The sequence below is a fragment of the Ctenocephalides felis genome, unplaced genomic scaffold (genome assembly GCF_003426905.1).
Source record: "Ctenocephalides felis isolate EL2017-DRISC unplaced genomic scaffold, ASM342690v1 CF-g0.4_SCAFFOLD_01144, whole genome shotgun sequence".
Classification (NCBI taxonomy): domain Eukaryota; kingdom Metazoa; phylum Arthropoda; class Insecta; order Siphonaptera; family Pulicidae; genus Ctenocephalides; species Ctenocephalides felis.
The window spans coordinates 1-27214 of NW_020537298.1; the positions used below are offsets into that span (position 1 = coordinate 1).

General features: G+C 32.9%; 11 protein-coding genes and 1 pseudogene across 11 annotated transcripts; 6 read left to right on the forward strand and 6 right to left on the reverse strand.

Annotated features, from left to right (window-relative positions):
• Positions 1-39: 39 nt before the first annotated feature.
• LOC113365602 lies at positions 40-469 on the forward strand (annotated as a pseudogene).
• A 1233-nt stretch (positions 470-1702) lies between these two features.
• On the forward strand, positions 1703-2183 carry LOC113365604 (histone H3). The gene has a single exon (XM_026607118.1). It carries the CDS (start codon positions 1748-1750, stop codon positions 2156-2158), a length of 411 nt encoding a protein of 136 aa, XP_026462903.1. The 5' UTR covers positions 1703-1747; the 3' UTR covers positions 2159-2183.
• A 960-nt stretch (positions 2184-3143) lies between these two features.
• On the reverse strand, positions 3144-3903 carry LOC113365603 (histone H1-like). Its single transcript, XM_026607117.1, has one exon. The coding sequence runs from the start codon at positions 3865-3867 to the stop codon at positions 3172-3174; it is 696 nt and encodes a 231-aa protein (XP_026462902.1). The 5' UTR covers positions 3868-3903; the 3' UTR covers positions 3144-3171.
• A 2957-nt stretch (positions 3904-6860) lies between these two features.
• Positions 6861-7359, reverse strand: LOC113365605 (histone H2A). Its single transcript, XM_026607120.1, has one exon. The coding sequence runs from the start codon at positions 7275-7277 to the stop codon at positions 6903-6905; it is 375 nt and encodes a 124-aa protein (XP_026462905.1). The 5' UTR covers positions 7278-7359; the 3' UTR covers positions 6861-6902.
• A 2580-nt stretch (positions 7360-9939) lies between these two features.
• On the forward strand, positions 9940-10436 carry LOC113365606 (histone H2B-like). Its single transcript, XM_026607121.1, has one exon. The coding sequence runs from the start codon at positions 9987-9989 to the stop codon at positions 10356-10358; it is 372 nt and encodes a 123-aa protein (XP_026462906.1). The 5' UTR covers positions 9940-9986; the 3' UTR covers positions 10359-10436.
• Positions 10437-11849: 1413 nt separating this feature from the next.
• On the forward strand, positions 11850-12260 carry LOC113365607 (histone H3). The gene has a single exon (XM_026607122.1). It carries the CDS (start codon positions 11850-11852, stop codon positions 12258-12260), a length of 411 nt encoding a protein of 136 aa, XP_026462907.1.
• Positions 12261-13244: 984 nt separating this feature from the next.
• LOC113365599 (histone H1-like) lies at positions 13245-14004 on the reverse strand. The gene has a single exon (XM_026607115.1). It carries the CDS (start codon positions 13966-13968, stop codon positions 13273-13275), a length of 696 nt encoding a protein of 231 aa, XP_026462900.1. The 5' UTR covers positions 13969-14004; the 3' UTR covers positions 13245-13272.
• A 7509-nt stretch (positions 14005-21513) lies between these two features.
• On the reverse strand, positions 21514-22061 carry LOC113365596 (histone H2A). Its single transcript, XM_026607112.1, has one exon. The coding sequence runs from the start codon at positions 21928-21930 to the stop codon at positions 21556-21558; it is 375 nt and encodes a 124-aa protein (XP_026462897.1). The 5' UTR covers positions 21931-22061; the 3' UTR covers positions 21514-21555.
• A 44-nt stretch (positions 22062-22105) lies between these two features.
• Positions 22106-22600, forward strand: LOC113365597 (histone H2B-like). Its single transcript, XM_026607113.1, has one exon. The coding sequence runs from the start codon at positions 22151-22153 to the stop codon at positions 22520-22522; it is 372 nt and encodes a 123-aa protein (XP_026462898.1). The 5' UTR covers positions 22106-22150; the 3' UTR covers positions 22523-22600.
• Positions 22601-23353: 753 nt separating this feature from the next.
• Positions 23354-23813, reverse strand: LOC113365598 (histone H4). Its single transcript, XM_026607114.1, has one exon. It carries the CDS (start codon positions 23733-23735, stop codon positions 23424-23426), a length of 312 nt encoding a protein of 103 aa, XP_026462899.1. The 5' UTR covers positions 23736-23813; the 3' UTR covers positions 23354-23423.
• Positions 23814-24012: 199 nt separating this feature from the next.
• On the forward strand, positions 24013-24423 carry LOC113365608 (histone H3). Its single transcript, XM_026607123.1, has one exon. It carries the CDS (start codon positions 24013-24015, stop codon positions 24421-24423), a length of 411 nt encoding a protein of 136 aa, XP_026462908.1.
• Positions 24424-25406: 983 nt separating this feature from the next.
• On the reverse strand, positions 25407-26166 carry LOC113365600 (histone H1-like). Its single transcript, XM_026607116.1, has one exon. The coding sequence runs from the start codon at positions 26128-26130 to the stop codon at positions 25435-25437; it is 696 nt and encodes a 231-aa protein (XP_026462901.1). The 5' UTR covers positions 26131-26166; the 3' UTR covers positions 25407-25434.
• Between the last annotated feature and the right edge of the window lie 1048 nt (positions 26167-27214).

The window sequence follows — 27214 nt, forward strand, 5'->3', positions numbered from 1 at the left end:
TATGCCTTTATATTTACAAAGTCTGAAACAAGTCCATCCTGACACGGGCATTTCGAGCAAGGCGATGAGCATCATGAACAGCTTTGTGAATGATATCTTCGAGCGTATAGCGGCCGAGGCATCGCGTTTGGCTCACTACAACAAACGCTCTACAATCACTAGTCGGGAATTCAGACAGCAGTCCGGCTATTGCTACCAGGCGAGTTGGCCAAACACGCCGTCAGCGAAGGTACTAAGGCCGTAACCAAGTACACCAGCTCGAAAATAAATGATGAAGATTTTGTGATGCCACTTATATGTTCTGTCGACAATAACAAAGGCCCTTCTCAGGGCCCACAAATATTTTACAAAAGAACTTTATAATTTTTACATTGGTTTTATAGATAAAATAAAAACCTGACACTAATGATATTTATTAGGATTTTCAATAAAATTTGATCAGATTTCTATTAGAGATCGTTATTATTAATTTATATTATAAATAATGTTCAATTTCTATATATTTTCAATATGATAAAAATTAATGATTGAATATTCAATTCAATTAAAACTTTAGTTTTTCAAATTTAGTTAATAAGTTTAAGTTTATTTTAATTTATTATAAAATATATTTATATTAAAAAAATCGCAATTTAAATATTTTCGTAAAAATAAAATTATTGTCGTAAAATTTTTAAAAATTTTATTATTTAAATATATAAATATATTATTACATATTATATAAATTTAAATATATGCAAAATTTAATAAATTCATTCATTTAATTGAGCTCCTTCAATTCAGAGCCCTTTTCGAAGCCCTTAACTGTAAAGTATACTAATACTAAAAGTATACTCTATTTCTATTAATTGAAGCCCCCCCATGTAAGAAAAGAAATCAATTGCATATAAAAAGTCAATACGAAAAAATAGTAAAATATATATTAATTAATACTTTCTTTAAAACATATTCGAAGGGCTTTCCAATTTGATAATATTATCAATAATATTACCAAAGCAAGTTATTCTGCAAGAAAATAAACAAATTTCATATAAAATCAAATAAAGCCTGTACGTAAATTGTAAAATATTACTTGTTCTTTTAATTATATTTGACAGCCCTTAAAAGGGCTCTTTTTTGTTTTGTATTTATAAGAAATGACTGCGTCCGTTGATCAATTTAACCGCCGAAACCGTACAGTGTACGACCCTGACGTTTGAGCGCATATACGACATCCATAGCGGTTACGGTCTTCCTCTTGGCGTGCTCGGTGTATGTGACTGCATCGCGGATAACGTTCTCGAGAAACACTTTCAGAACACCGCGGGTCTCTTCGTAGATTAGACCCGAGATACGCTTGACGCCGCCACGGCGAGCAAGACGACGTATAGCCGGCTTTGTAATACCTTGGATATTATCGCGAAGAACTTTCCTGTGTCGCTTAGCGCCACCCTTTCCGAGTCCCTTACCACCTTTGCCACGGCCGGTCATTTTTCAATATATCGCAGTCGGGATAAATTTACAAATTGATGTTAACAGCTCGAAGTCTGAATAACGACTGAATTCCGACGAGCGAAATTATTGAAAAGTTTGAGCTCGCTAGGCCACGCCCATCATAGCTATGCGAGCATTCGGCGCCGACCAATGACAGCCGAGCACAGCATCGGACATTCGTAATGTATTTTGATCATAATATTCGAGCCGGACGCGTCAGTATCAAAACGATCGTCAAACGAGAAGGTTCTCGAAACGAAATCTAGGAGTTATAATGGCCCGTACGAAGCAGACAGCTCGCAAGTCCACCGGTGGCAAGGCGCCCCGTAAGCAGCTTGCAACGAAAGCGGCTCGCAAGAGCGCGCCGGCGACCGGCGGTGTGAAGAAGCCGCATCGTTATCGGCCTGGCACCGTAGCTCTGCGTGAGATCCGTCGTTACCAGAAGAGCACCGAGCTTCTCATACGAAAGTTGCCGTTCCAACGTCTAGTGCGCGAGATCGCTCAGGACTTCAAGACCGATCTGCGTTTTCAGAGCTCCGCCGTCATGGCATTGCAGGAAGCTAGCGAGGCCTATTTGGTTGGCCTGTTCGAAGATACAAACTTGTGCGCGATCCACGCCAAGCGCGTAACCATCATGCCCAAGGATATTCAACTAGCTCGGCGTATTCGAGGAGAACGCGCTTAGACGCCTGTCGTCCTATAAAACAAATCGGTCCTTTTCAGGACCACCAAAATGATCAATTAAAAGAACTTTTATTATTTTTCAAATTATTTTATTTTGCAGAATTATTCCATCGATACGTTAGAAATTTTTATTGATTTTTTTTTTTAATTGAAATTATTGACAACACACATGATTTGACTTGTTGAATAGTGTGTTGTTGTGTTAAGTTTAAAAAATATTATAGTTGAATTTGTAAAATTCGTCATGAATTTCTGAAAGCTTCTTTAAAAAATTCTAAATTTAATTAATATGGGCGAGTTGCCGTTCTGATGATAGAAATTTATATTATATATATTATATTATATATATTTATATATATAAATATTTTTTTTTTTATTGTATATTTTTTAATTTCATATATAGTTATTTAAAGTTATATAAATTTTCTTTTTCGAATACGATATGAAAAAAAGATTGAAACTTCATAAATTATTAATGATTATATTTTATTTCATTAATTAATTTCCATTTACTTATTATTTATATAAAAAAAAATTAGAAAAAATTATGAATTTAATTATTATGAGAGTTGCCGTTCTATGTATAGTTGATTTATTTAAAGTGATATATAAAACTTTTATTAATAAATTATTGATTATATTTCATTTGATTAAGATAATTTATTCATATAAAATTATTTAAAAAAAAATAATAAATAAATAAATAAAATTCAGCGATTGATATTGAACAACTCCCTACCAAAGACGAAATTGAAAATTGAAAAGACTTTGACTTTTAAATTTCGTCAATGACACAACACGGCGGCGAGGAACACAGCGAGCGTTGCTGCGCTCCTGTTACAAATATTTTATTAAAATTTTTTCCGAAGTCCACGAAAAGGCTATAATATAAGATGATAAGATATATATAAGTAAAATAATAATGTTCTTTGATAAAAATTTATTGTTAGTCCTGAAAAGGACTTTGTGCAAACATTTTCGTTTGCTGTTGTGTAAAAAGATAATGAAATGTTTTCACTTCTTTTTCGGTGACGCTTTTTTCAAAGGTTTGGCTACTTTTGATGTCTTCTTTGGCGATTTAGGTTTCTTTGCGGCTGCGGTCTTGACGGTTTTCTTCGTTTTGCTCGTTGCCTTGGCCGATGAGGCTTTCGTCGACTTACCCTGAATGGTCTTCTTCTTATCGACTGTCGTCTTAGGTTTCGCCGACGACTTTTTTAATGTGCCCGCTGCGGATGCAGACTTCTTTTTAGGGGACGAAGCAGGTTTGGCGGCGCCCTTCGACTTTGCTGTCTTCGATTTTGCTTTTGCCGCTGGCGTCTTAGCGGTCCTGGCTTTTCCAGCCGAAACACCGCTTTCGCCGCCGCTCTGTTTAGCGTTCGCGGCAAGTTTGAACGAACCCGAAGCACCTTTGCCTTTTGTTTGAATCAGTGTGCCCGCTTGAACAGCTGACTTTAAATACTTTTTAATGAACGTTGACATTTTCTCGGCGTCGATTTTATAATTGGCCGACATATATTTCTTAATCGCCTGCAGCGACGATCCGCCGCGTTCTTTCAGACTTTTAATAGCGTTGTTTACCATTTCAGATGTAGGAGGATGGGACGGCTTCACTCGCGGTTTTTTAACAGCCGCAGTCTTGCCCTTTTTCGGCGATGCTGTCGCTGGCGCAGCGGTTGCCGCCGGCGACGTAGATAAAGCGTTATCTGACATTATAGTAAAAAATCGTAGGTTAAAATGTAAATCTAACACGTGATTGGTTAAATATGTTAGGGGCGTGGCCAAAAACTATATTCGAAAAGTGTAGGACCGAGGAGAAAACAATAATATTTGAAAATTTTACAAAAATGTAAATTATTTGTAAAAAATTAAATCCAGCGCTTTTATTCTAAATAATTCGCATAAAACAATGGATTTACATGATAGCCAAATTCATCCCCAACATATCATCAAAAGCATGATTTATTTCAACGGTTAGTTTTTCTAAAATATCGCTAATTATATTCAAATAACTTCTGCACTCAATAGTGCGTTTTCAACAAAATCGTTATCGCATTTTTATGAGCATTGAGATATGTTATATTTTGATGCGATGTAATTATACTTATATATCCTAGAAACAGTTTTTGTAAATTTTTATTCATAAATAGTATCATAATTGTTCATAAACTGTCATTGAACATTCATTTGAGTACTCTATGAATCTATACTGAACAATAGCTAATATAAACGATTTGATTAAATAACGAATATAATATTTTATTAAAATAAAATATTATTTGTATGAAATAATTAATTATATTTACGATGTAATACACTATCAATACACCAACGCATAAAATTCGGTTAGAAATCATTTGTGTAAAACATTATGTCGCGTCGTGCATTCAAGTTCAAGAAGTGTGCTCTATTCTCTTTTTGCATAGTATCTAATAAAATAATATTATCGTTATAATTAATTATTTCATTCGTAGTTTTCAAAAGAACGATAAAATACAAAACAGTAAACAATTGTACTGTTGTTTCTTGAAATAACTTGAGTCAAAAAATTCACAAACTGTTTATTCTGTAAAATCATAATATTTCTATCATATTATATTTTATTAAAATAAATCGAATGTATAAATAATTTAGTCATTAATAATAAAATATAATATTTATGTTTTTTTTTTTTTTAATTCAATTGTATAGAATAAAATAATAATATCTTATATTCATTGCCGAGAAAAGATTATATATTAGTTGATATTTAATAAATATTATTTTATTCTTTTATTCTTGAATGCTTGCTGAACTGAATATGCGGCTCTGCTGCTATATCTAAACACGCTGACCGTGAATAACCGTTTGTTCGAGGGTCAGAAAACATGCAAGATTTTAGCCTAAATGGTGATTGTTATTAGAATTGAATGACTGGAGAACCATACGAAATTTTAACAATGTATTATAATTTATATGGTTTCTTTATGAAAATATAGAAATATTGTCAATAATTGCTGCAATCTAAATGTAATTTGCATTTCAATAAGTGATCAATCACACAGATTGCTCTCTACTAGCTAAACAGTAAAAGATACGAAAAAACTTTGTTCGTACGAAAGATGCAGAATAAAATCACGAATAAAATGATATATAAATCGTTATGTGTGTTCATATAATTTTTTCGAGATTATCTAATTTTTCTTAAATTTTAAGGAAATATGTAAATAATACCTAAATATACAAAATTTATATTCGACAATAGTAAAATTTCATAATAATTCATTATAACTTTATAATAATACTATTATAATTTTATAACAATTCATTTATTTATGATTATTAATAAATTTTGTACGATAATTATTAGTAAATCTTTCCACGATCACTAAGCCACGCCCTTTTTTAAAAACACGCGTCAAAATTAACTATAATATTATTATTTTGTTTATGCATAATCATTATTTTATTCTCCTTGTCGAGACTAACAAAATGCTATAAGGTATTATGATATTGACATTGATATCTAGCGTAAATGTTTGTTGAAACATTTAGGCCACTATACAGCGTAAGTTCCTAAACACGACGACCGTGAATAACCGCTCGTTCGAGGGTCAGAAAACATGCGAGATTTTAGCCTGAATTGCGAATGTTATAAAAATCAAATCATTAACAAACCCTACAATTTTTTTTTTTAAATATACAAATTCTATAATCGATATTAGTGAAATTCAATAATAATTGATAACATAATAACATATAAATGTGTTAATATTTGATAATAAAACAAGAATTATTTATTTGGTTTTAAAATCACTACAAAAATTAATATACTTATATAGATTTTTTTTTATATTTATTTTAAATGTTTTATAACAACGTAACTAATAAATAAAGTTATTATTTTGTACATTTATTTATGATTATTAATAAATTTTGTACGATAATTATTAGTAAAACTTTCCACGATCACTAAGCCACGCCCCTTTTTAAAAACACGCGTCAAAATTCACTATAACATTATTATTTTCTTTATGAATAATTATTATTTTATTCTTCTCGTCGAGACTAACAAATTGCTATAAGGTATTATGGTATTGACATTGATATCTAGCGTAAATGCTTGCTGAAACATTTAGGCCACTATACAGCGGCAGTTCCTAAACACGACGACCGTGAATAACCGTTTGCTCGAGGGTCAGAAAACATGCGAGATTTTAGCCTGAATTGCGAATGTTATAAAAATCAAATCATTAACAAACCCTACAATTTTTTTTTTAAATATACAAATTCTATAATCGATATTAGTGAAATTCAATAATAATTGATAACATAATAACATATAAATGTGCTAATATTCGATAATAAAACAAGAATTATTTATTTGATGTTGAAATCACTACAAAAATTAATATACTTATATAGATTTTTTTATATTCATTTTAAATGATTTATAACAACGTAACTAATAAATAAAGTTATTATTTCGTACATTTATAACCTTAAATATTCTTTGATTCATTCAAACAAATGTTGTTATTTATATTTATTTAAATAAAAATATCTAAAATCAATTAATTATATACCGAATGTTATGATAAAAAAATTAAAATAAATTAAAATGAGTATTGAATAGTAAATTAAATAGTATTATAAATAAAATAGTAAAATAATAAATAAATAGTAAAATAATATATGTTCATTTTTTGAATAAAGTTGTTCGTCCTGAGAAGGACGGTTTTATGTCAATTTGCGACAATAAAAGAAATTTAAGCTTTCTTTTCTGTCTTCTTTGGCAAAAGCACAGCTTGTATGTTCGGCAATACACCGCCCTGAGCAATCGTAACACCCGATAACAGTTTGTTGAGTTCCTCGTCATTGCGGATGGCCAGTTGCAAATGACGCGGAATTATTCTGGTCTTCTTGTTGTCGCGAGCCGCATTGCCGGCTAACTCGAGAACTTCGGCGGCCAGATATTCCATGACTGCAGCGAGGTAGACGGGTGCACCAGCGCCGACACGCTCGGCATAGTTGCCTTTGCGTAGCAAACGATGAATACGACCGACTGGAAACTGAAGACCGGCACGGTTAGACCGTGACTTAGCCTTTCCCTTGACTTTACCGCCTTTGCCTCGACCAGACATGTTTACAGGTTCGTGTTCAAACTGAGAATGATATCAAAGTTCTCGAACGGGCCCGTATAGATTTCTGAGCGTTGCAAGCACACGCCCATTTTTTTGTAGACACGCCCCTCCCTTGCCTACGTACGTTGTTACGGCTTCAGTCAAAACGTTGAAGCAGTACGAAAACGGAGCGTCGGCACGACTCAGATGGGAGAAGCATACATGACATGATCTTCAGAAACCTACAAACATATAAAATTATATATCCAGAAGAACCAACATATTACCCAAGCGACGATAAAAAATCACCAAGCACAATAGATTTTTTCATAACGAAAAATATCCATACAAGGCAGCTCGCCAGAACAATATCCGAAACGGATTCCGACCACAACCCTGTCTATACAAAAATTTACGAAACACCAGAAAGATATACGGAGAGATCATATATAGTAAAATACAACTACAAAAAAGCAGACTGGACGCAATTTAAAGATGACGTAAGCAACCAGCTAGACTTAACGCAAACCATCCTGACAAGATGTGAAATAGATCAAGAAGTTAGAAAGCTTACTGAATTAATACAACACTCTATAAAGAAAAACATACCAAAAATAAATAAGCAAAGCTACGAACAACTACCCGAACACATTATAAAACTTATTCAAGTCAAAAACAGCATACGACGAAAATGGCAAAAACAACGTGTACCTGAATTAAAAGCATTACTAAACAAGTTTGTGAGTGAAATCCAAAGACACATAAGAAAACATAAAAACGATATATGGAAACTGAAACTAGACAACATTAATAAAGACAGCACCAACTTATGGAAATTGACAAAAAACCGAACTCGGAAACGCAATGATATCCCACCACTACATTCAAGACACAATGGGGTAGTCTACTCAAACAAAGACAAAGCAGATGCTATAGCCGAAGTACTGGAAGAAACTCACCGGCAAAACCTTGATCTTGGGAACATACAACACGACCACAAAGTGAACAAAACCGTACAACACAATAAACAACTGAATACACCTATCTGCAGAGTGACCCCGTTAGATGTCAAACAAAACATCAAAAAATTAAAAAACTACAAAGCTCCTGGACTCGATAACATACAAAATATTGTACTGAAGAATCTACCACGTAAAGCCATAATAAATTTCACAAAAATCATAAACGCCATGCTATCTCTTGAACACTACCCAGTAGAATGGAAAGCAGCCAAAACACTTCCTTTTCCAAAACCAGGTAAAAGCGACACATTTCCACAAAATTACAGACCTATTAGCTTACTACCGACTATGGGAAAACTGGCAGAGAAAATAATACAAAAACAAATATTATATCACATAAAGAAGAAAAACGTTCTTCCAAAACACCAATATGGATTTAGGTCAGGACACGCAACCCAACATCCCATAAATATACTTACAGAAAAAACCATCCACGCTATGAACATGAAGAAACATACAGGCTTAGTAAGCTTAGATATACAGAAAGCTTTCGACACTGTATGGCATAATGGACTACTATACAAGCTGCAAAAAATAGAGCTACCAAGATATCTAATCAACATCATAAGGTCCTATCTTAAGAACAGAACCTTTAGAGTGTGTGTCAAAAACGAATTGTCAGACGAAAAAGCAATTGCAGCAGGCTTACCACAAGGATCTATTCTTGCACCACTACTTTTTAACATATACATGCATGATATACCTACCCACAAAAACACCCAAATCCTGCAATACGCAGACGACACAGCAATTTTTTCTGCAAGTGCTAAAATCGAAATTCTAACAAAGAAACTACAAGAACACTTATTACAAATCGACCACTACCTAGACACATGGAAACTAAAACTGAATACGCAAAAAACAGAAGCCATACTTTTCACTAACAAACAAAAACAAACCATTGACAAACAGAAAACCCTACAAATTGGAGCGGACAAAATCCCATGGGCTAATACAATCAAATATTTAGGTGTTATCTTTGACAAAAAATTATCGTTCAAAGAACACACAAAATACAGAAATAATCAAGCGTCTGCAGCGATAAATAGACTGCACTGTCTTCTCAACAACAGCAGCTACCTAAACAAGCAAAACAAAAGGCTACTCTATCTACTAATGATAAGACCTATATTGACATATGCAGGGCCGGCATGGACAAACACTTGTAAATACAACTACCAAAAACTACAAAGGACCCAGAATAAATGCCTTAGACTGATAACAGGCAAAAACAGACAACAAAATAATAAATTTATTACTAATAAAGCACTTCATGAAGAAGCAAAAATACCTTACATCAAAGAGTTTATTGCTACCATCACGAAGAAGTTTTATATGGCAATAAATAATCATAAAAACCAAAATATTACAGACCTAGGCAAATTCACAAGGAAAAACTACTGGACAGACAAAAGATTACTCCCAAACTTCTAAACTTCAGAAGTTTGAGAAATATGAACAAACCGAAAATATTAGAAATGGTTTTATGAACCAGGAATATATTAATTAAATGAATAATAGACGACAGTAATACCACGTATTACAAACGTAATACATATTGTCAAGGAATACCACCAATAAATAATAACTCACAGCACGATATGTTTACCTTACACGAAACTGAAGCACGAGGGTCAAGAGGAAGAGGGAGAGAAGAATCATGGCACGACTCATTTCGTATCAGTCAGTGTACTAGTAAACATCAGACATGCCACCGAAAACCAGCGGTAAAGCGGCTAAGAAAGCAGGCAAAGCCCAGAAAAATATTTCAAAGGGCGACAAGAAGAAGAAACGTAAGCGCAAGGAGAGCTATGCCATTTATATTTACAAAGTCTTGAAACAAGTCCATCCTGACACGGGCATTTCGAGCAAGGCGATGAGCATCATGAACAGCTTTGTGAATGATATCTTCGAGCGTATAGCGGCCGAGGCATCGCGTTTGGCTCACTACAACAAACGCTCTACAATCACTAGTCGGGAAATTCAGACAGCAGTCCGGCTATTGCTACCAGGCGAGTTGGCCAAACACGCCGTCAGCGAAGGTACTAAGGCCGTAACCAAGTACACCAGCTCGAAATAAAATGATGAAGATTTTGTGATGCCACTTATATGTTCTGTCGACAATAACAAAGGCCCTTCTCAGGGCCCACAAATATTTTACAAAAGAACTTTATAATTTTTACATTGGTTTTATAGATAAAATAAAATAACCTGACACTAATGATATTTTATTAGGATTTTCAATAAATTTTGATCAGATTTCTATTAGAGATCGTTATTATTAATTTATATTATAAATAATGTTCAATTTCTATATATTTTCAATATGATAAAAATTAATGATTGAATATTCAATTCAATTTAAAACTTTAGTTTTTCAAATTTAGTTAATAAGTTTAAGTTTATTTTAATTTATTATAAAATATATTTATATTAAAAAAAATCGCAATTTAAATATTTTCGTAAAAATAAAATTATTGTCGTAAATATTTTAAAAATTTTATTATTTAAATATATAAAATATATTATTACATATTATATAAATTTAAATAATATGCAAAATTTAATAAATTCATTCATTTAATTGAGCTCCTTCAATTCAGAGCCCTTTTCGAAGCCCTTAACTGTAAAGTATACTAATACTAAAAGTATACTCTATTTTCTATTAATTGAAGCCCCCCCCATGTAAGAAAAGAAATCAATTGCATATAAAAAGTCAATACGAAAAAATAGTAAAATATATATTAATTAATACTTTCTTTAAAACATATTCGAAGGGCTTTCCAATTTGATAATATTATCAATAATATTACCAAAGCAAGTTATTCTGCAAGAAAATAAACAAATTTCATATAAAATCAAATAAAGCCTGTACGTAAATTGTAAAATATATTACTTGTTCTTTTAATTATATTTGACAGCCCTTAAAAGGGCTCTTTTTTGTTTTGTATTTATAAGAAATGACTGCGTCCGTTGATCAATTTAACCGCCGAAACCGTACAGTGTACGACCCTGACGTTTGAGCGCATATACGACATCCATAGCGGTTACGGTCTTCCTCTTGGCGTGCTCGGTGTATGTGACTGCATCGCGGATAACGTTCTCGAGAAACACTTTCAGAACACCGCGGGTCTCTTCGTAGATTAGACCCGAGATACGCTTGACGCCGCCACGGCGAGCAAGACGACGTATAGCCGGCTTTGTAATACCTTGGATATTATCGCGAAGAACTTTCCTGTGTCGCTTAGCGCCACCCTTTCCGAGTCCCTTACCACCTTTGCCACGGCCGGTCATTTTTCAATATATCGCAGTCGGGATAAATTTACAAATTGATGTTAACAGCTCGAAGTCTGAATAACGACTGAATTCCGACGAGCGAAATTATTGAAAAGTTTGAGCTCGCTAGGCCACGCCCATCATAGCTATGCGAGCATTCGGCGCCGACCAATGACAGCCGAGCACAGCATCGGACATTCGTAATGTATTTTGATCATAATATTCGAGCCGGACGCGTCAGTATCAAAACGATCGTCAAACGAGAAGGTTCTCGAAACGAAATCTAGGAGTTATAATGGCCCGTACGAAGCAGACAGCTCGCAAGTCCACCGGTGGCAAGGCGCCCCGTAAGCAGCTTGCAACGAAAGCGGCTCGCAAGAGCGCGCCGGCGACCGGCGGTGTGAAGAAGCCGCATCGTTATCGGCCTGGCACCGTAGCTCTGCGTGAGATCCGTCGTTACCAGAAGAGCACCGAGCTTCTCATACGAAAGTTGCCGTTCCAACGTCTAGTGCGCGAGATCGCTCAGGACTTCAAGACCGATCTGCGTTTTCAGAGCTCCGCCGTCATGGCATTGCAGGAAGCTAGCGAGGCCTATTTGGTTGGCCTGTTCGAAGATACAAACTTGTGCGCGATCCACGCCAAGCGCGTAACCATCATGCCCAAGGATATTCAACTAGCTCGGCGTATTCGAGGAGAACGCGCTTAGACGCCTGTCGTCCTATAAAACAAATCGGTCCTTTTCAGGACCACCAAAATGATCAATTAAAAGAACTTTTATTATTTTTCAAATTATTTTATTTTGCAGAATTATTCCATCGATACGTTAGAAATTTTTATTGATTTTTTTTTTTAATTGAAATTATTGACAACACACATGATTTGACTTGTTGAATAGTGTGTTGTTGTGTTAAGTTTAAAAAATATTATAGTTGAATTTGTAAAATTCGTCATGAATTTCTGAAAGCTTCTTTAAAAAATTCTAAATTTAATTAATATGGGCGAGTTGCCGTTCTGATGATAGAAATTTATATTATATATATTATATTATATATATTTATATATATAAATATTTTTTTTTTATTGTATATTTTTTAATTTCATATATAGTTATTTAAAGTTATATAAATTTTCTTTTTCGAATACGATATGAAAAAAAGATTGAAACTTCATAAATTATTAATGATTATATTTTATTTCATTAATTAATTTCCATTTACTTATTATTTATATAAAAAAAAATTAGAAAAAATTATGAATTTAATTATTATGAGAGTTGCCGTTCTATGTATAGTTGATTTATTTAAAGTGATATATAAAACTTTTATTAATAAATTATTGATTATATTTCATTTGATTAAGATAATTTATTCATATAAAATTATTTAAAAAAAAATAATAAATAAATAAATAAAATTCAGCGATTGATATTGAACAACTCCCTACCAAAGACGAAATTGAAAATTGAAAAGACTTTGACTTTTAAATTTCGTCAATGACACAACACGGCGGCGAGGAACACAGCGAGCGTTGCTGCGCTCCTGTTACAAATATTTTATTAAAATTTTTTCCGAAGTCCACGAAAAGGCTATAATATAAGATGATAAGATATATATAAGTAAAATAATAATGTTCTTTGATAAAAATTTATTGTTAGTCCTGAAAAGGACTTTGTGCAAACATTTTCGTTTGCTGTTGTGTAAAAAGATAATGAAATGTTTTCACTTCTTTTTCGGTGACGCTTTTTTCAAAGGTTTGGCTACTTTTGATGTCTTCTTTGGCGATTTAGGTTTCTTTGCGGCTGCGGTCTTGACGGTTTTCTTCGTTTTGCTCGTTGCCTTGGCCGATGAGGCTTTCGTCGACTTACCCTGAATGGTCTTCTTCTTATCGACTGTCGTCTTAGGTTTCGCCGACGACTTTTTTAATGTGCCCGCTGCGGATGCAGACTTCTTTTTAGGGGACGAAGCAGGTTTGGCGGCGCCCTTCGACTTTGCTGTCTTCGATTTTGCTTTTGCCGCTGGCGTCTTAGCGGTCCTGGCTTTTCCAGCCGAAACACCGCTTTCGCCGCCGCTCTGTTTAGCGTTCGCGGCAAGTTTGAACGAACCCGAAGCACCTTTGCCTTTTGTTTGAATCAGTGTGCCCGCTTGAACAGCTGACTTTAAATACTTTTTAATGAACGTTGACATTTTCTCGGCGTCGATTTTATAATTGGCCGACATATATTTCTTAATCGCCTGCAGCGACGATCCGCCGCGTTCTTTCAGACTTTTAATAGCGTTGTTTACCATTTCAGATGTAGGAGGATGGGACGGCTTCACTCGCGGTTTTTTAACAGCCGCAGTCTTGCCCTTTTTCGGCGATGCTGTCGCTGGCGCAGCGGTTGCCGCCGGCGACGTAGATAAAGCGTTATCTGACATTATAGTAAAAAATCGTAGGTTAAAATGTAAATCTAACACGTGATTGGTTAAATATGTTAGGGGCGTGGCCAAAAACTATATTCGAAAAGTGTAGGACCGAGGAGAAAACAATAATATTTGAAAATTTTACAAAAATGTAAATTATTTGTAAAAAATTAAGGAGTTCGGTCTGAACCGCCGAGCAGTGCACATCGTAGAGCAAAAGTGAAATAGTTATAGTGGTTTAAAAGCCTATGTTAATGAAAATAATTAAAAAACAAGGTGCTAAAATTAAAGTAACTAAAAATGTAAATGTAATAAATACTATTAAAGAAATGGCTTCCAACCCGTCGACATCGACGCGCACGATGGAAGCCACAAAACAGTTACAAAACGAGTTTCCGAAAGGCAAATTTATTGGTGTTAACAAATTTGAACCTTTAGCTTGTACTAATGTCAGCAAAGAAGTGGCTAAAATACTAAACATTGACAATAAAGATAGTGTGTGTGATGATAATAGTGAAAATGTAAAAAGACGCCGTGTAAATCCTGAAATAAGTGATGAACAAAGTATTAAAAATAGTGAAAAGAAAGTGAACGCATGTGAAAAAGATCGTTTACCTTCAAAAATGCCACCCATTATTATCAATGATGACTTCAGTGATTATAAAACCATATGTGACATAAACAAAGAGACAATTAACAAAATAAGTGTGACTTATAAAGGCGAAAAACAATACATAGTGCGTACAAACAACATTCACGATTTTAAAATTGTGTATGACAAATTAAAAACACTGAAAAAGAAATTTTTTACGTTTCCTCAAAAAGAGCAAACGCTTCAAAAGATTGTAGCAACAGGTGTACCACCAAACACCGATCCCCAAACAATCATGGCCGAACTTTTAAATGAATTCTGTCGAGTAAAACATGTTATTCAAATGACTAAAGTGGATAGTCTTGGCAGAAGACTAAAACTCCCAGTTTATGCAATATTATTCGATAACGAACAGGACATGCAGATAATACGAAACAAAAAGCTACTAGCTGGCTTCTCGGTTAAATGGGAGCGCTACAAGTCAAATGGTAACATAATCCAATGTTACAATTGCCAAAATTTCGGACACACGGCAAGTTACTGCAATATGGACTTCAGATGTGTCAAGTGCAAAAACCAACATAAGCCGTTTGAATGTACCAAAACAGCGCTAGAAAAACCAAAATGTGTGAATTGTAACGAGGAACATCCCGCAAACTACAGGCAATGCTCTACGTATTTGAAACTTAAAGAGAAACGACTTGAGCTCCTAACAAAAGCCAAACAGAAAGTCTTCATACCAGCGCCACCTCCACCGCCGCTCATCAGAAAATTCAATGCCGTTATTAGCGACCAGAGACAGTTCCCTAGCTTACCGCAGTGCAATACTCCACAAAACAATATAAACACTGAAGACGGACAAGTAGCAAAAGAGACTACACCACAAATGCTAGACGAGGAAGGCACCACAGAAACTGAAAACTTAACGTTAAAAGGTATGCTCGCAAACTTTAATTTTATTAAACAGGTCTTTGAAAAACCAGCTATCAAAGCATCCTTTAATAGAATATTGAATCTTGCAAAAATCCTTAATACAGCTAATGAAAATGATATTGATAACATCTTAATTGAACATTTTACAAATAGTAAATAAATGTCTAATACAGTCAATATTCTTTATTGGAACGCAAGGGGGCTTCTCTCCAATGCGGTAGAATTTAAATTACTTTTAAATAAATACAAAATTGATATAGCTCTTGTTTCTGAAACATTACTTAAACCAAAAACAAATTTTTTTATCCCCAATTTTATTGTATACAGAAAAGACATAACGGAAAATGGCGGTCGCGGTACGGCTCTTATCATAAGAACATCAATTAAACATGAATATATAGAAACCAATAATCTCAAACATGCTGAAGCAACAGCGATTACAGTAACCTACGGTAGACAAGAAATCGCGGTTGTTTCAGCATACTTCCCAAACAATAAACTGTGCGAATCTGATTTGGACGCACTGGCTAAAATACGACCGCATACTATAGTGGCAGGCGATTTTAATGCCAGACATCCAACTTGGAGATGCAGCAACAGAAACACAAATGGCATAAAACTAAACAACTATGTTTTCAATAATATAGAAGATTTACAGTTACACTTTCCTCATACACCAACACACTACCCAGATATTCCCCATCATACTCCTAGCATAATAGACTTAGCAATAACACACAATATACAAAACATATCTGCACTTAAGACAATAGATTCCACCAACTCCGACCACAATCCAGTTGTACTAAATATAACAACTGGAAACACTTCAATTCATGAGCAAACACACATAAAGTACTTCGACTACAACCTAGCAAATTGGCATAAATTCAGACAAATTCTAAACAAAAATATTTCTATGAAACAATCACTTGACACTACTACTGACATTGACACAGCTGTTATAAACCTAACCACAAACATACAAAATGCAATATCCGCATCAATTCCTTTAGTTAAAAATAAATCTAAGCAAAATATTCCACCTGAAATCTTACAACTTATCAAACATAAAAATAGAATTAGAAAACAATGGCAACTATCACGAAATCCGCTTCTCAAACCTCTGCTCAACAAACTAACCAAAGAAATATCCGAATCCCTAAAAAATCATTATAACCAAAAATGGGAAATTAAAATGGAACAAACCAACAAAAATCACAATAACATTTGGCGATTAGCCAAACAACTAACCTCACCACCTGAACCCATACCACACTTAAAAACCAAAAATAAGACTATCTACACGGACAAAGACAAAGCAAATTTAATAGCTCATGAATTCAAAAAAGTACATGACCAAAACTCAATACTAGGACACGATTACACAAACAACCTTGTCAATAGTACTCATGAAATATACTTCACACATTTTAAACCAACACGTGACATAACAATGTGGACAAAACCTCGTCATATTAAAAATATCATTAAAAAATTTAAGAATAAAAAGGCTCCAGGCAATGACCGGATACAAAACATTATTCTTAAAAATCTTCCCAATAAAACACTAGTAGTTATAACAAAAATAATTAATGCAATGCTAGATTTAGGTTTTTTTCCAAATCCATGGAAAACATCCCTGATCCTGCCATTTCCGAAGCCAAAAAAACCACCTGAAAAACCCACTAGTTACAGACCAATTAGTTTACTTTGCACCTTGAGTAAAGTAGCTGAAAAGGTTATTCTAAAACTTTTTAAACGACATACTGAACTAAACAAACTAATTCCAAACACCCAATATGGGTTCAGGAATCACCACTCTACTTTACACCCTCTATCTATATTAAATACCCACATTAAAGAAAAATTCAAAGTAAAACAACATACCGGAATGATATTATTAGACATAGAAAAAGCCTTCGATACAGTTTGGCACGAAGGGTTGCTATTCAAAATGATTAGCCAAAAGTTTCCAGCAAACCTAACACACATAATAAAATCTTATCTCGAAAATAGATATTTTAGAGTCATGATAAATTCCTCACATTCAAATCCCATCCATATTACCTCCGGACTCCCTCAAGGCTCCATCCTTTCACCCGCACTATTCACCTTTTACACACATGATTTCCCACATAACAACGACACCGAACTATTGATGTTCGCCGACGACACCGCCATTTTTACGTCAAACAAATCTTTCAAAAAAATAGAAAAGAACTTACAACACCACTTACACAATATATCGAATTACTTTGAAAAATGGAAAATTAAGTTAAATGTAAAGAAAACAGAGGCTATTCTATTTACTAGAAAAACAAAAAAATTTATTCCTCAAAGACCAGTTAAAATTAAAAATGCGAGCATCCCATGGAAAATACAAGTTAAATACCTTGGACTGTTGTTAGATAGGAAAATGAACTTTACAGCAATGATTAATAATAAACTGGCTCTCAGTCATTCCATAATGCAAAAAATTCAACCACTTCTACGTAACAAGAAACTGAATTTAAAAAATAAAAGACGGCTTTATCTTGCACTGATAAGACCAATCCTAACATACGGTGCTCCTGTCTGGAGCAAAACTTCAAAATCCAATATTACTTTATTACAAAGAATGCAAAACAAAAACATCAGAATTATTTTAAATAAAGTTTTTAATGAAAGAACAAATAAGTATTACTCTAACAAAATATTACATAAAGAAGCCAATGTTCCACTTATATCAGAATTCATAACCATCCTAAATACCAAATTTTTAAACAACTGTGAAATGAGTGAAAATTTAACAATTAAGAATATATCAAATATAGCACTAGCAAGTTAAAATTTTATTCAAATATTATAATAAGTATAAGTTTTTATTCGTTACTGTTATTATATTATTCTATTTAGTTTTAAGAGTGTACATAATTTGTTAGCTAGTTTTAAGAGTGTACATAATTTGTTAACTAGTTTTAAGAAATACTAACTCAATGAAGTATGTTTTTTTTTAAGCTATTTTCATACTAACCAAAATAAGAGCATCAATTTAAGCAAATAGACCTAAGTATATATATATAAAATTCCATAATAAATTGTAATAATGCCGCAAGGCAGGTGTACAATTAAAAATATCACATGTAACATACAACTATTGTAATATGTAAACAATTCTAAGGAAAATAAATAGTTTTGAAATCAATCAAAAAATTAAATCCAGCGCTTTTATTCTAAATAATTCGCATAAAACAATGGATTTACATGATAGCCAAATTCATCCCCAACATATCATCAAAAGCATGATTTATTTCAACGGTTAGTTTTTCTAAAATATCGCTAATTATATTCAAATAACTTCTGCACTCAATAGTGCGTTTTCAACAAAATCGTTATCGCATTTTTATGAGCATTGAGATATGTTATATTTTGATGCGATGTAATTATACTTATATATCCTAGAAACAGTTTTTGTAAATTTTTATTCATAAATAGTATCATAATTGTTCATAAACTGTCATTGAACATTCATTTGAGTACTCTATGAATCTATACTGAACAATAGCTAATATAAACGATTTGATTAAATAACGAATATAATATTTTATTAAAATAAAATATTATTTGTATGAAATAATTAATTATATTTACGATGTAATACACTATCAATACACCAACGCATAAAATTCGGTTAGAAATCATTTGTGTAAAACATTATGTCGCGTCGTGCATTCAAGTTCAAGAAGTGTGCTCTATTCTCTTTTTGCATAGTATCTAATAAAATAATATTATCGTTATAATTAATTATTTCATTCGTAGTTTTCAAAAGAACGATAAAATACAAAACAGTAAACAATTGTACTGTTGTTTCTTGAAATAACTTGAGTCAAAAAATTCACAAACTGTTTATTCTGTAAAATCATAATATTTCTATCATATTATATTTTATTAAAATAAATCGAATGTATAAATAATTTAGTCATTAATAATAAAATATAATATTTATGTTTTTTTTTTTTTTAATTCAATTGTATAGAATAAAATAATAATATCTTATATTCATTGCCGAGAAAAGATTATATATTAGTTGATATTTAATAAATATTATTTTATTCTTTTATTCTTGAATGCTTGCTGAACTGAATATGCGGCTCTGCTGCTATATCTAAACACGCTGACCGTGAATAACCGTTTGTTCGAGGGTCAGAAAACATGCAAGATTTTAGCCTAAATGGTGATTGTTATTAGAATTGAATGACTGGAGAACCATACGAAATTTTAACAATGTATTATAATTTATATGGTTTCTTTATGAAAATATAGAAATATTGTCAATAATTGCTGCAATCTAAATGTAATTTGCATTTCAATAAGTGATCAATCACACAGATTGCTCTCTACTAGCTAAACAGTAAAAGATACGAAAAAACTTTGTTCGTACGAAAGATGCAGAATAAAATCACGAATAAAATGATATATAAATCGTTATGTGTGTTCATATAATTTTTTCGAGATTATCTAATTTTTCTTAAATTTTAAGGAAATATGTAAATAATACCTAAATATACAAAATTTATATTCGACAATAGTAAAATTTCATAATAATTCATTATAACTTTATAATAATACTATTATAATTTTATAACAATTCATTTATTTATGATTATTAATAAATTTTGTACGATAATTATTAGTAAATCTTTCCACGATCACTAAGCCACGCCCTTTTTTAAAAACACGCGTCAAAATTAACTATAATATTATTATTTTGTTTATGCATAATCATTATTTTATTCTCCTTGTCGAGACTAACAAAATGCTATAAGGTATTATGATATTGACATTGATATCTAGCGTAAATGTTTGTTGAAACATTTAGGCCACTATACAGCGTAAGTTCCTAAACACGACGACCGTGAATAACCGCTCGTTCGAGGGTCAGAAAACATGCGAGATTTTAGCCTGAATTGCGAATGTTATAAAAATCAAATCATTAACAAACCCTACAATTTTTTTTTTAAATATACAAATTCTATAATCGATATTAGTGAAATTCAATAATAATTGATAACATAATAACATATAAATGTGTTAATATTTGATAATAAAACAAGAATTATTTATTTGGTTTTAAAATCACTACAAAAATTAATATACTTATATAGATTTTTTTTTATATTTATTTTAAATGTTTTATAACAACGTAACTAATAAATAAAGTTATTATTTTGTACATTTATTTATGATTATTAATAAATTTTGTACGATAATTATTAGTAAAACTTTCCACGATCACTAAGCCACGCCCCTTTTTAAAAACACGCGTCAAAATTCACTATAACATTATTATTTTCTTTATGAATAATTATTATTTTATTCTTCTCGTCGAGACTAACAAATTGCTATAAGGTATTATGGTATTGACATTGATATCTAGCGTAAATGCTTGCTGAAACATTTAGGCCACTATACAGCGGCAGTTCCTAAACACGACGACCGTGAATAACCGTTTGCTCGAGGGTCAGAAAACATGCGAGATTTTAGCCTGAATTGCGAATGTTATAAAAATCAAATCATTAACAAACCCTACAATTTTTTTTTTTAAATATACAAATTCTATAATCGATATTAGTGAAATTCAATAATAATTGATAACATAATAACATATAAATGTGCTAATATTCGATAATAAAACAAGAATTATTTATTTGATGTTGAAATCACTACAAAAATTAATATACTTATATAGATTTTTTTTATATTCATTTTAAATGATTTATAACAACGTAACTAATAAATAAAGTTATTATTTCGTACATTTATAACCTTAAATATTCTTTGATTCATTCAAACAAATGTTGTTATTTATATTTATTTAAATAAAAATATCTAAAATCAATTAAATTATATACCGAATGTTATGATAAAAAAATTAAAATAAATTAAAATGAGTATTGAATAGTAAATTAAATAGTATTATAAATAAAATAGTAAAATAATAAATAAATAGTAAAATAATATATGTTCATTTTTTGAATAAAGTTGTTCGTCCTGAGAAGGACGGTTTTATGTCAATTTGCGACAATAAAAGAAATTTAAGCTTTCTTTTCTGTCTTCTTTGGCAAAAGCACAGCTTGTATGTTCGGCAATACACCGCCCTGAGCAATCGTAACACCCGATAACAGTTTGTTGAGTTCCTCGTCATTGCGGATGGCCAGTTGCAAATGACGCGGAATTATTCTGGTCTTCTTGTTGTCGCGAGCCGCATTGCCGGCTAACTCGAGAACTTCGGCGGCCAGATATTCCATGACTGCAGCGAGGTAGACGGGTGCACCAGCGCCGACACGCTCGGCATAGTTGCCTTTGCGTAGCAAACGATGAATACGACCGACTGGAAACTGAAGACCGGCACGGTTAGACCGTGACTTAGCCTTTCCCTTGACTTTACCGCCTTTGCCTCGACCAGACATGTTTACAGGTTCGTGTTCAAACTGAGAATGATATCAAAGTTCTCGAACGGGCCCGTATAGATTTCTGAGCGTTGCAAGCACACGCCCATTTTTTTGTAGACACGCCCCTCCCTTGCCTACGTACGTTGTTACGGCTTCAGTCAAAACGTTGAAGCAGTACGAAAACGGAGCGTCGGCACGACTCATTTCGTATCAGTCAGTGTACTAGTAAACATCAGACATGCCACCGAAAACCAGCGGTAAAGCGGCTAAGAAAGCAGGCAAAGCCCAGAAAAATATTTCAAAGGGCGACAAGAAGAAGAAACGTAAGCGCAAGGAGAGCTATGCCATTTATATTTACAAAGTCTTGAAACAAGTCCATCCTGACACGGGCATTTCGAGCAAGGCGATGAGCATCATGAACAGCTTTGTGAATGATATCTTCGAGCGTATAGCGGCCGAGGCATCGCGTTTGGCTCACTACAACAAACGCTCTACAATCACTAGTCGGGAAATTCAGACAGCAGTCCGGCTATTGCTACCAGGCGAGTTGGCCAAACACGCCGTCAGCGAAGGTACTAAGGCCGTAACCAAGTACACCAGCTCGAAATAAAATGATGAAGATTTTGTGATGCCACTTATATGTTCTGTCGACAATAACAAAGGCCCTTCTCAGGGCCCACAAATATTTTACAAAAGAACTTTATAATTTTTACATTGGTTTTATAGATAAAATAAAATAACCTGACACTAATGATATTTTATTAGGATTTTCAATAAATTTTGATCAGATTTCTATTAGAGATCGTTATTATTAATTTATATTATAAATAATGTTCAATTTCTATATATTTTCAATATGATAAAAATTAATGATTGAATATTCAATTCAATTTAAAACTTTAGTTTTTCAAATTTAGTTAATAAGTTTAAGTTTATTTTAATTTATTATAAAATATATTTATATTAAAAAAAATCGCAATTTAAATATTTTCGTAAAAATAAAATTATTGTCGTAAATATTTTAAAAATTTTATTATTTAAATATATAAAATATATTATTACATATTATATAAATTTAAATAATATGCAAAATTTAATAAATTCATTCATTTAATTGAGCTCCTTCAATTCAGAGCCCTTTTCGAAGCCCTTAACTGTAAAGTATACTAATACTAAAAGTATACTCTATTTTCTATTAATTGAAGCCCCCCCATGTAAGAAAAGAAATCAATTGCATATAAAAAGTCAATACGAAAAAATAGTAAAATATATATTAATTAATACTTTCTTTAAAACATATTCGAAGGGCTTTCCAATTTGATAATATTATCAATAATATTACCAAAGCAAGTTATTCTGCAAGAAAATAAACAAATTTCATATAAAATCAAATAAAGCCTGTACGTAAATTGTAAAATATATTACTTGTTCTTTTAATTATATTTGACAGCCCTTAAAAGGGCTCTTTTTTGTTTTGTATTTATAAGAAATGACTGCGTCCGTTGATCAATTTAACCGCCGAAACCGTACAGTGTACGACCCTGACGTTTGAGCGCATATACGACATCCATAGCGGTTACGGTCTTCCTCTTGGCGTGCTCGGTGTATGTGACTGCATCGCGGATAACGTTCTCGAGAAACACTTTCAGAACACCGCGGGTCTCTTCGTAGATTAGACCCGAGATACGCTTGACGCCGCCACGGCGAGCAAGACGACGTATAGCCGGCTTTGTAATACCTTGGATATTATCGCGAAGAACTTTCCTGTGTCGCTTAGCGCCACCCTTTCCGAGTCCCTTACCACCTTTGCCACGGCCGGTCATTTTTCAATATATCGCAGTCGGGATAAATTTACAAATTGATGTTAACAGCTCGAAGTCTGAATAACGACTGAATTCCGACGAGCGAAATTATTGAAAAGTTTGAGCTCGCTAGGCCACGCCCATCATAGCTATGCGAGCATTCGGCGCCGACCAATGACAGCCGAGCACAGCATCGGACATTCGTAATGTATTTTGATCATAATATTCGAGCCGGACGCGTCAGTATCAAAACGATCGTCAAACGAGAAGGTTCTCGAAACGAAATCTAGGAGTTATAATGGCCCGTACGAAGCAGACAGCTCGCAAGTCCACCGGTGGCAAGGCGCCCCGTAAGCAGCTTGCAACGAAAGCGGCTCGCAAGAGCGCGCCGGCGACCGGCGGTGTGAAGAAGCCGCATCGTTATCGGCCTGGCACCGTAGCTCTGCGTGAGATCCGTCGTTACCAGAAGAGCACCGAGCTTCTCATACGAAAGTTGCCGTTCCAACGTCTAGTGCGCGAGATCGCTCAGGACTTCAAGACCGATCTGCGTTTTCAGAGCTCCGCCGTCATGGCATTGCAGGAAGCTAGCGAGGCCTATTTGGTTGGCCTGTTCGAAGATACAAACTTGTGCGCGATCCACGCCAAGCGCGTAACCATCATGCCCAAGGATATTCAACTAGCTCGGCGTATTCGAGGAGAACGCGCTTAGACGCCTGTCGTCCTATAAAACAAATCGGTCCTTTTCAGGACCACCAAAATGATCAATTAAAAGAACTTTTATTATTTTTCAAATTATTTTATTTTGCAGAATTATTCCATCGATACGTTAGAAATTTTTATTGATTTTTTTTTTTAATTGAAATTATTGACAACACACATGATTTGACTTGTTGAATAGTGTGTTGTTGTGTTAAGTTTAAAAAATATTATAGTTGAATTTGTAAAATTCGTCATGAATTTCTGAAAGCTTCTTTAAAAAATTCTAAATTTAATTAATATGGGCGAGTTGCCGTTCTGATGATAGAAATTTATATTATATATATTATATTATATATATTTATATATAAATATTTTTTTTTTGATTGTATATTTTTTAATTTCATATATAGTTATTTAAAGTTATATAAATTTTCTTTTTCGAATACGATATGAAAAAAAGATTGAAACTTCATAAATTATTAATGATTATATTTTATTTCATTAATTAATTTCCATTTACTTATTATTTATATAAAAAAAAATTAGAAAAAATTATGAATTTAATTATTATGAGAGTTGCCGTTCTATGTATAGTTGATTTATTTAAAGTGATATATAAAACTTTTATTAATAAATTATTGATTATATTTCATTTGATTAAGATAATTTATTCATATAAAATTATTTAAAAAAAAATAATAAATAAATAAATAAAATTCAGCGATTGATATTGAACAACTCCCTACCAAAGACGAAATTGAAAATTGAAAAGACTTTGACTTTTAAATTTCGTCAATGACACAACACGGCGGCGAGGAACACAGCGAGCGTTGCTGCGCTCCTGTTACAAATATTTTATTAAAATTTTTTCCGAAGTCCACGAAAAGGCTATAATATAAGATGATAAGATATATATAAGTAAAATAATAATGTTCTTTGATAAAAATTTATTGTTAGTCCTGAAAAGGACTTTGTGCAAACATTTTCGTTTGCTGTTGTGTAAAAAGATAATGAAATGTTTTCACTTCTTTTTCGGTGACGCTTTTTTCAAAGGTTTGGCTACTTTTGATGTCTTCTTTGGCGATTTAGGTTTCTTTGCGGCTGCGGTCTTGACGGTTTTCTTCGTTTTGCTCGTTGCCTTGGCCGATGAGGCTTTCGTCGACTTACCCTGAATGGTCTTCTTCTTATCGACTGTCGTCTTAGGTTTCGCCGACGACTTTTTTAATGTGCCCGCTGCGGATGCAGACTTCTTTTTAGGGGACGAAGCAGGTTTGGCGGCGCCCTTCGACTTTGCTGTCTTCGATTTTGCTTTTGCCGCTGGCGTCTTAGCGGTCCTGGCTTTTCCAGCCGAAACACCGCTTTCGCCGCCGCTCTGTTTAGCGTTCGCGGCAAGTTTGAACGAACCCGAAGCACCTTTGCCTTTTGTTTGAATCAGTGTGCCCGCTTGAACAGCTGACTTTAAATACTTTTTAATGAACGTTGACATTTTCTCGGCGTCGATTTTATAATTGGCCGACATATATTTCTTAATCGCCTGCAGCGACGATCCGCCGCGTTCTTTCAGACTTTTAATAGCGTTGTTTACCATTTCAGATGTAGGAGGATGGGACGGCTTCACTCGCGGTTTTTTAACAGCCGCAGTCTTGCCCTTTTTCGGCGATGCTGTCGCTGGCGCAGCGGTTGCCGCCGGCGACGTAGATAAAGCGTTATCTGACATTATAGTAAAAAATCGTAGGTTAAAATGTAAATCTAACACGTGATTGGTTAAATATGTTAGGGGCGTGGCCAAAAACTATATTCGAAAAGTGTAGGACCGAGGAGAAAACAATAATATTTGAAAATTTTACAAAAATGTAAATTATTTGTAAAAAATTAAATCCAGCGCTTTTATTCTAAATAATTCGCATAAAACAATGGATTTACATGATAGCCAAATTCATCCCCAACATATCATCAAAAGCATTATTTATTTCAACGGTTAGTTTTTCTAAAATATCGCTAATTATATTCAAATAACTTCTGCACTCAATAGTGCGTTTTCAACAAAATCGTTCGCACAAGATATTATATTTTGATGCGATGTAATTATACTTATATATCCTACATTAAAGAAAAATTCATAATTGTATAAACATAACATTTCATTTGAGTACTCTATGAATCTATACTGAACAATAGCTAATATAAACGATTTGATTAAATAACGAATATAATATTTTATTAAAATAAAATATTATTTGTATGAAATAATTAATTATATTTACGATGTAATACACTATCAATACACCAACGCATAAAATTCGGTTAGAAATCATTTGTGTAAAACATTATGTCGCGTCGTGCATTCAAGTTCAAGAAGTAGTGCTCTATTCTCTTTTTGCATAGTATCTAATAAAATAATATTATCGTTATAATTAATTATTTCATTCGTAGTTTTCAAAAGAACGATAAAATACAAAACAGTAAACAATTGTACTGTTGTTTCTTGAAATAACTTGAGTCAAAAAATTCACAAACTGTTTATTCTGTAAAATCATAATATTTCTATCATATTATATTTTATTAAAATAAATCGAATGTATAAATAATTTAGTCATTAATAATAAAATATAATATTTATGTTTTTTTTTTTTTAATTCAATTGTATAGAATAAAATAATAATATCTTATATTCATTGCCGAGAAAAGATTATATATTAGTTGATATTTAATAAATATTATTTTATTCTTTTATTCTTGAATGCTTGCTGAACTGAATATGCGGCTCTGCTGCTATATCTAAACACGCTGACCGTGAATAA

Coding starts and splice junctions, on each gene's coding strand:
- LOC113365604 (XM_026607118.1), top strand. CDS start 1,748: ATGGCCCGTACGAAGCAGACAGCTCGCAAGTCCACCGGTGGCAAGGCG.
- LOC113365603 (XM_026607117.1), bottom strand. CDS start 3,867: ATGTCAGATAACGCTTTATCTACGTCGCCGGCGGCAACCGCTGCGCCA.
- LOC113365605 (XM_026607120.1), bottom strand. CDS start 7,277: ATGTCTGGTCGAGGCAAAGGCGGTAAAGTCAAGGGAAAGGCTAAGTCA.
- LOC113365606 (XM_026607121.1), top strand. CDS start 9,987: ATGCCACCGAAAACCAGCGGTAAAGCGGCTAAGAAAGCAGGCAAAGCC.
- LOC113365607 (XM_026607122.1), top strand. CDS start 11,850: ATGGCCCGTACGAAGCAGACAGCTCGCAAGTCCACCGGTGGCAAGGCG.
- LOC113365599 (XM_026607115.1), bottom strand. CDS start 13,968: ATGTCAGATAACGCTTTATCTACGTCGCCGGCGGCAACCGCTGCGCCA.
- LOC113365596 (XM_026607112.1), bottom strand. CDS start 21,930: ATGTCTGGTCGAGGCAAAGGCGGTAAAGTCAAGGGAAAGGCTAAGTCA.
- LOC113365597 (XM_026607113.1), top strand. CDS start 22,151: ATGCCACCGAAAACCAGCGGTAAAGCGGCTAAGAAAGCAGGCAAAGCC.
- LOC113365598 (XM_026607114.1), bottom strand. CDS start 23,735: ATGACCGGCCGTGGCAAAGGTGGTAAGGGACTCGGAAAGGGTGGCGCT.
- LOC113365608 (XM_026607123.1), top strand. CDS start 24,013: ATGGCCCGTACGAAGCAGACAGCTCGCAAGTCCACCGGTGGCAAGGCG.
- LOC113365600 (XM_026607116.1), bottom strand. CDS start 26,130: ATGTCAGATAACGCTTTATCTACGTCGCCGGCGGCAACCGCTGCGCCA.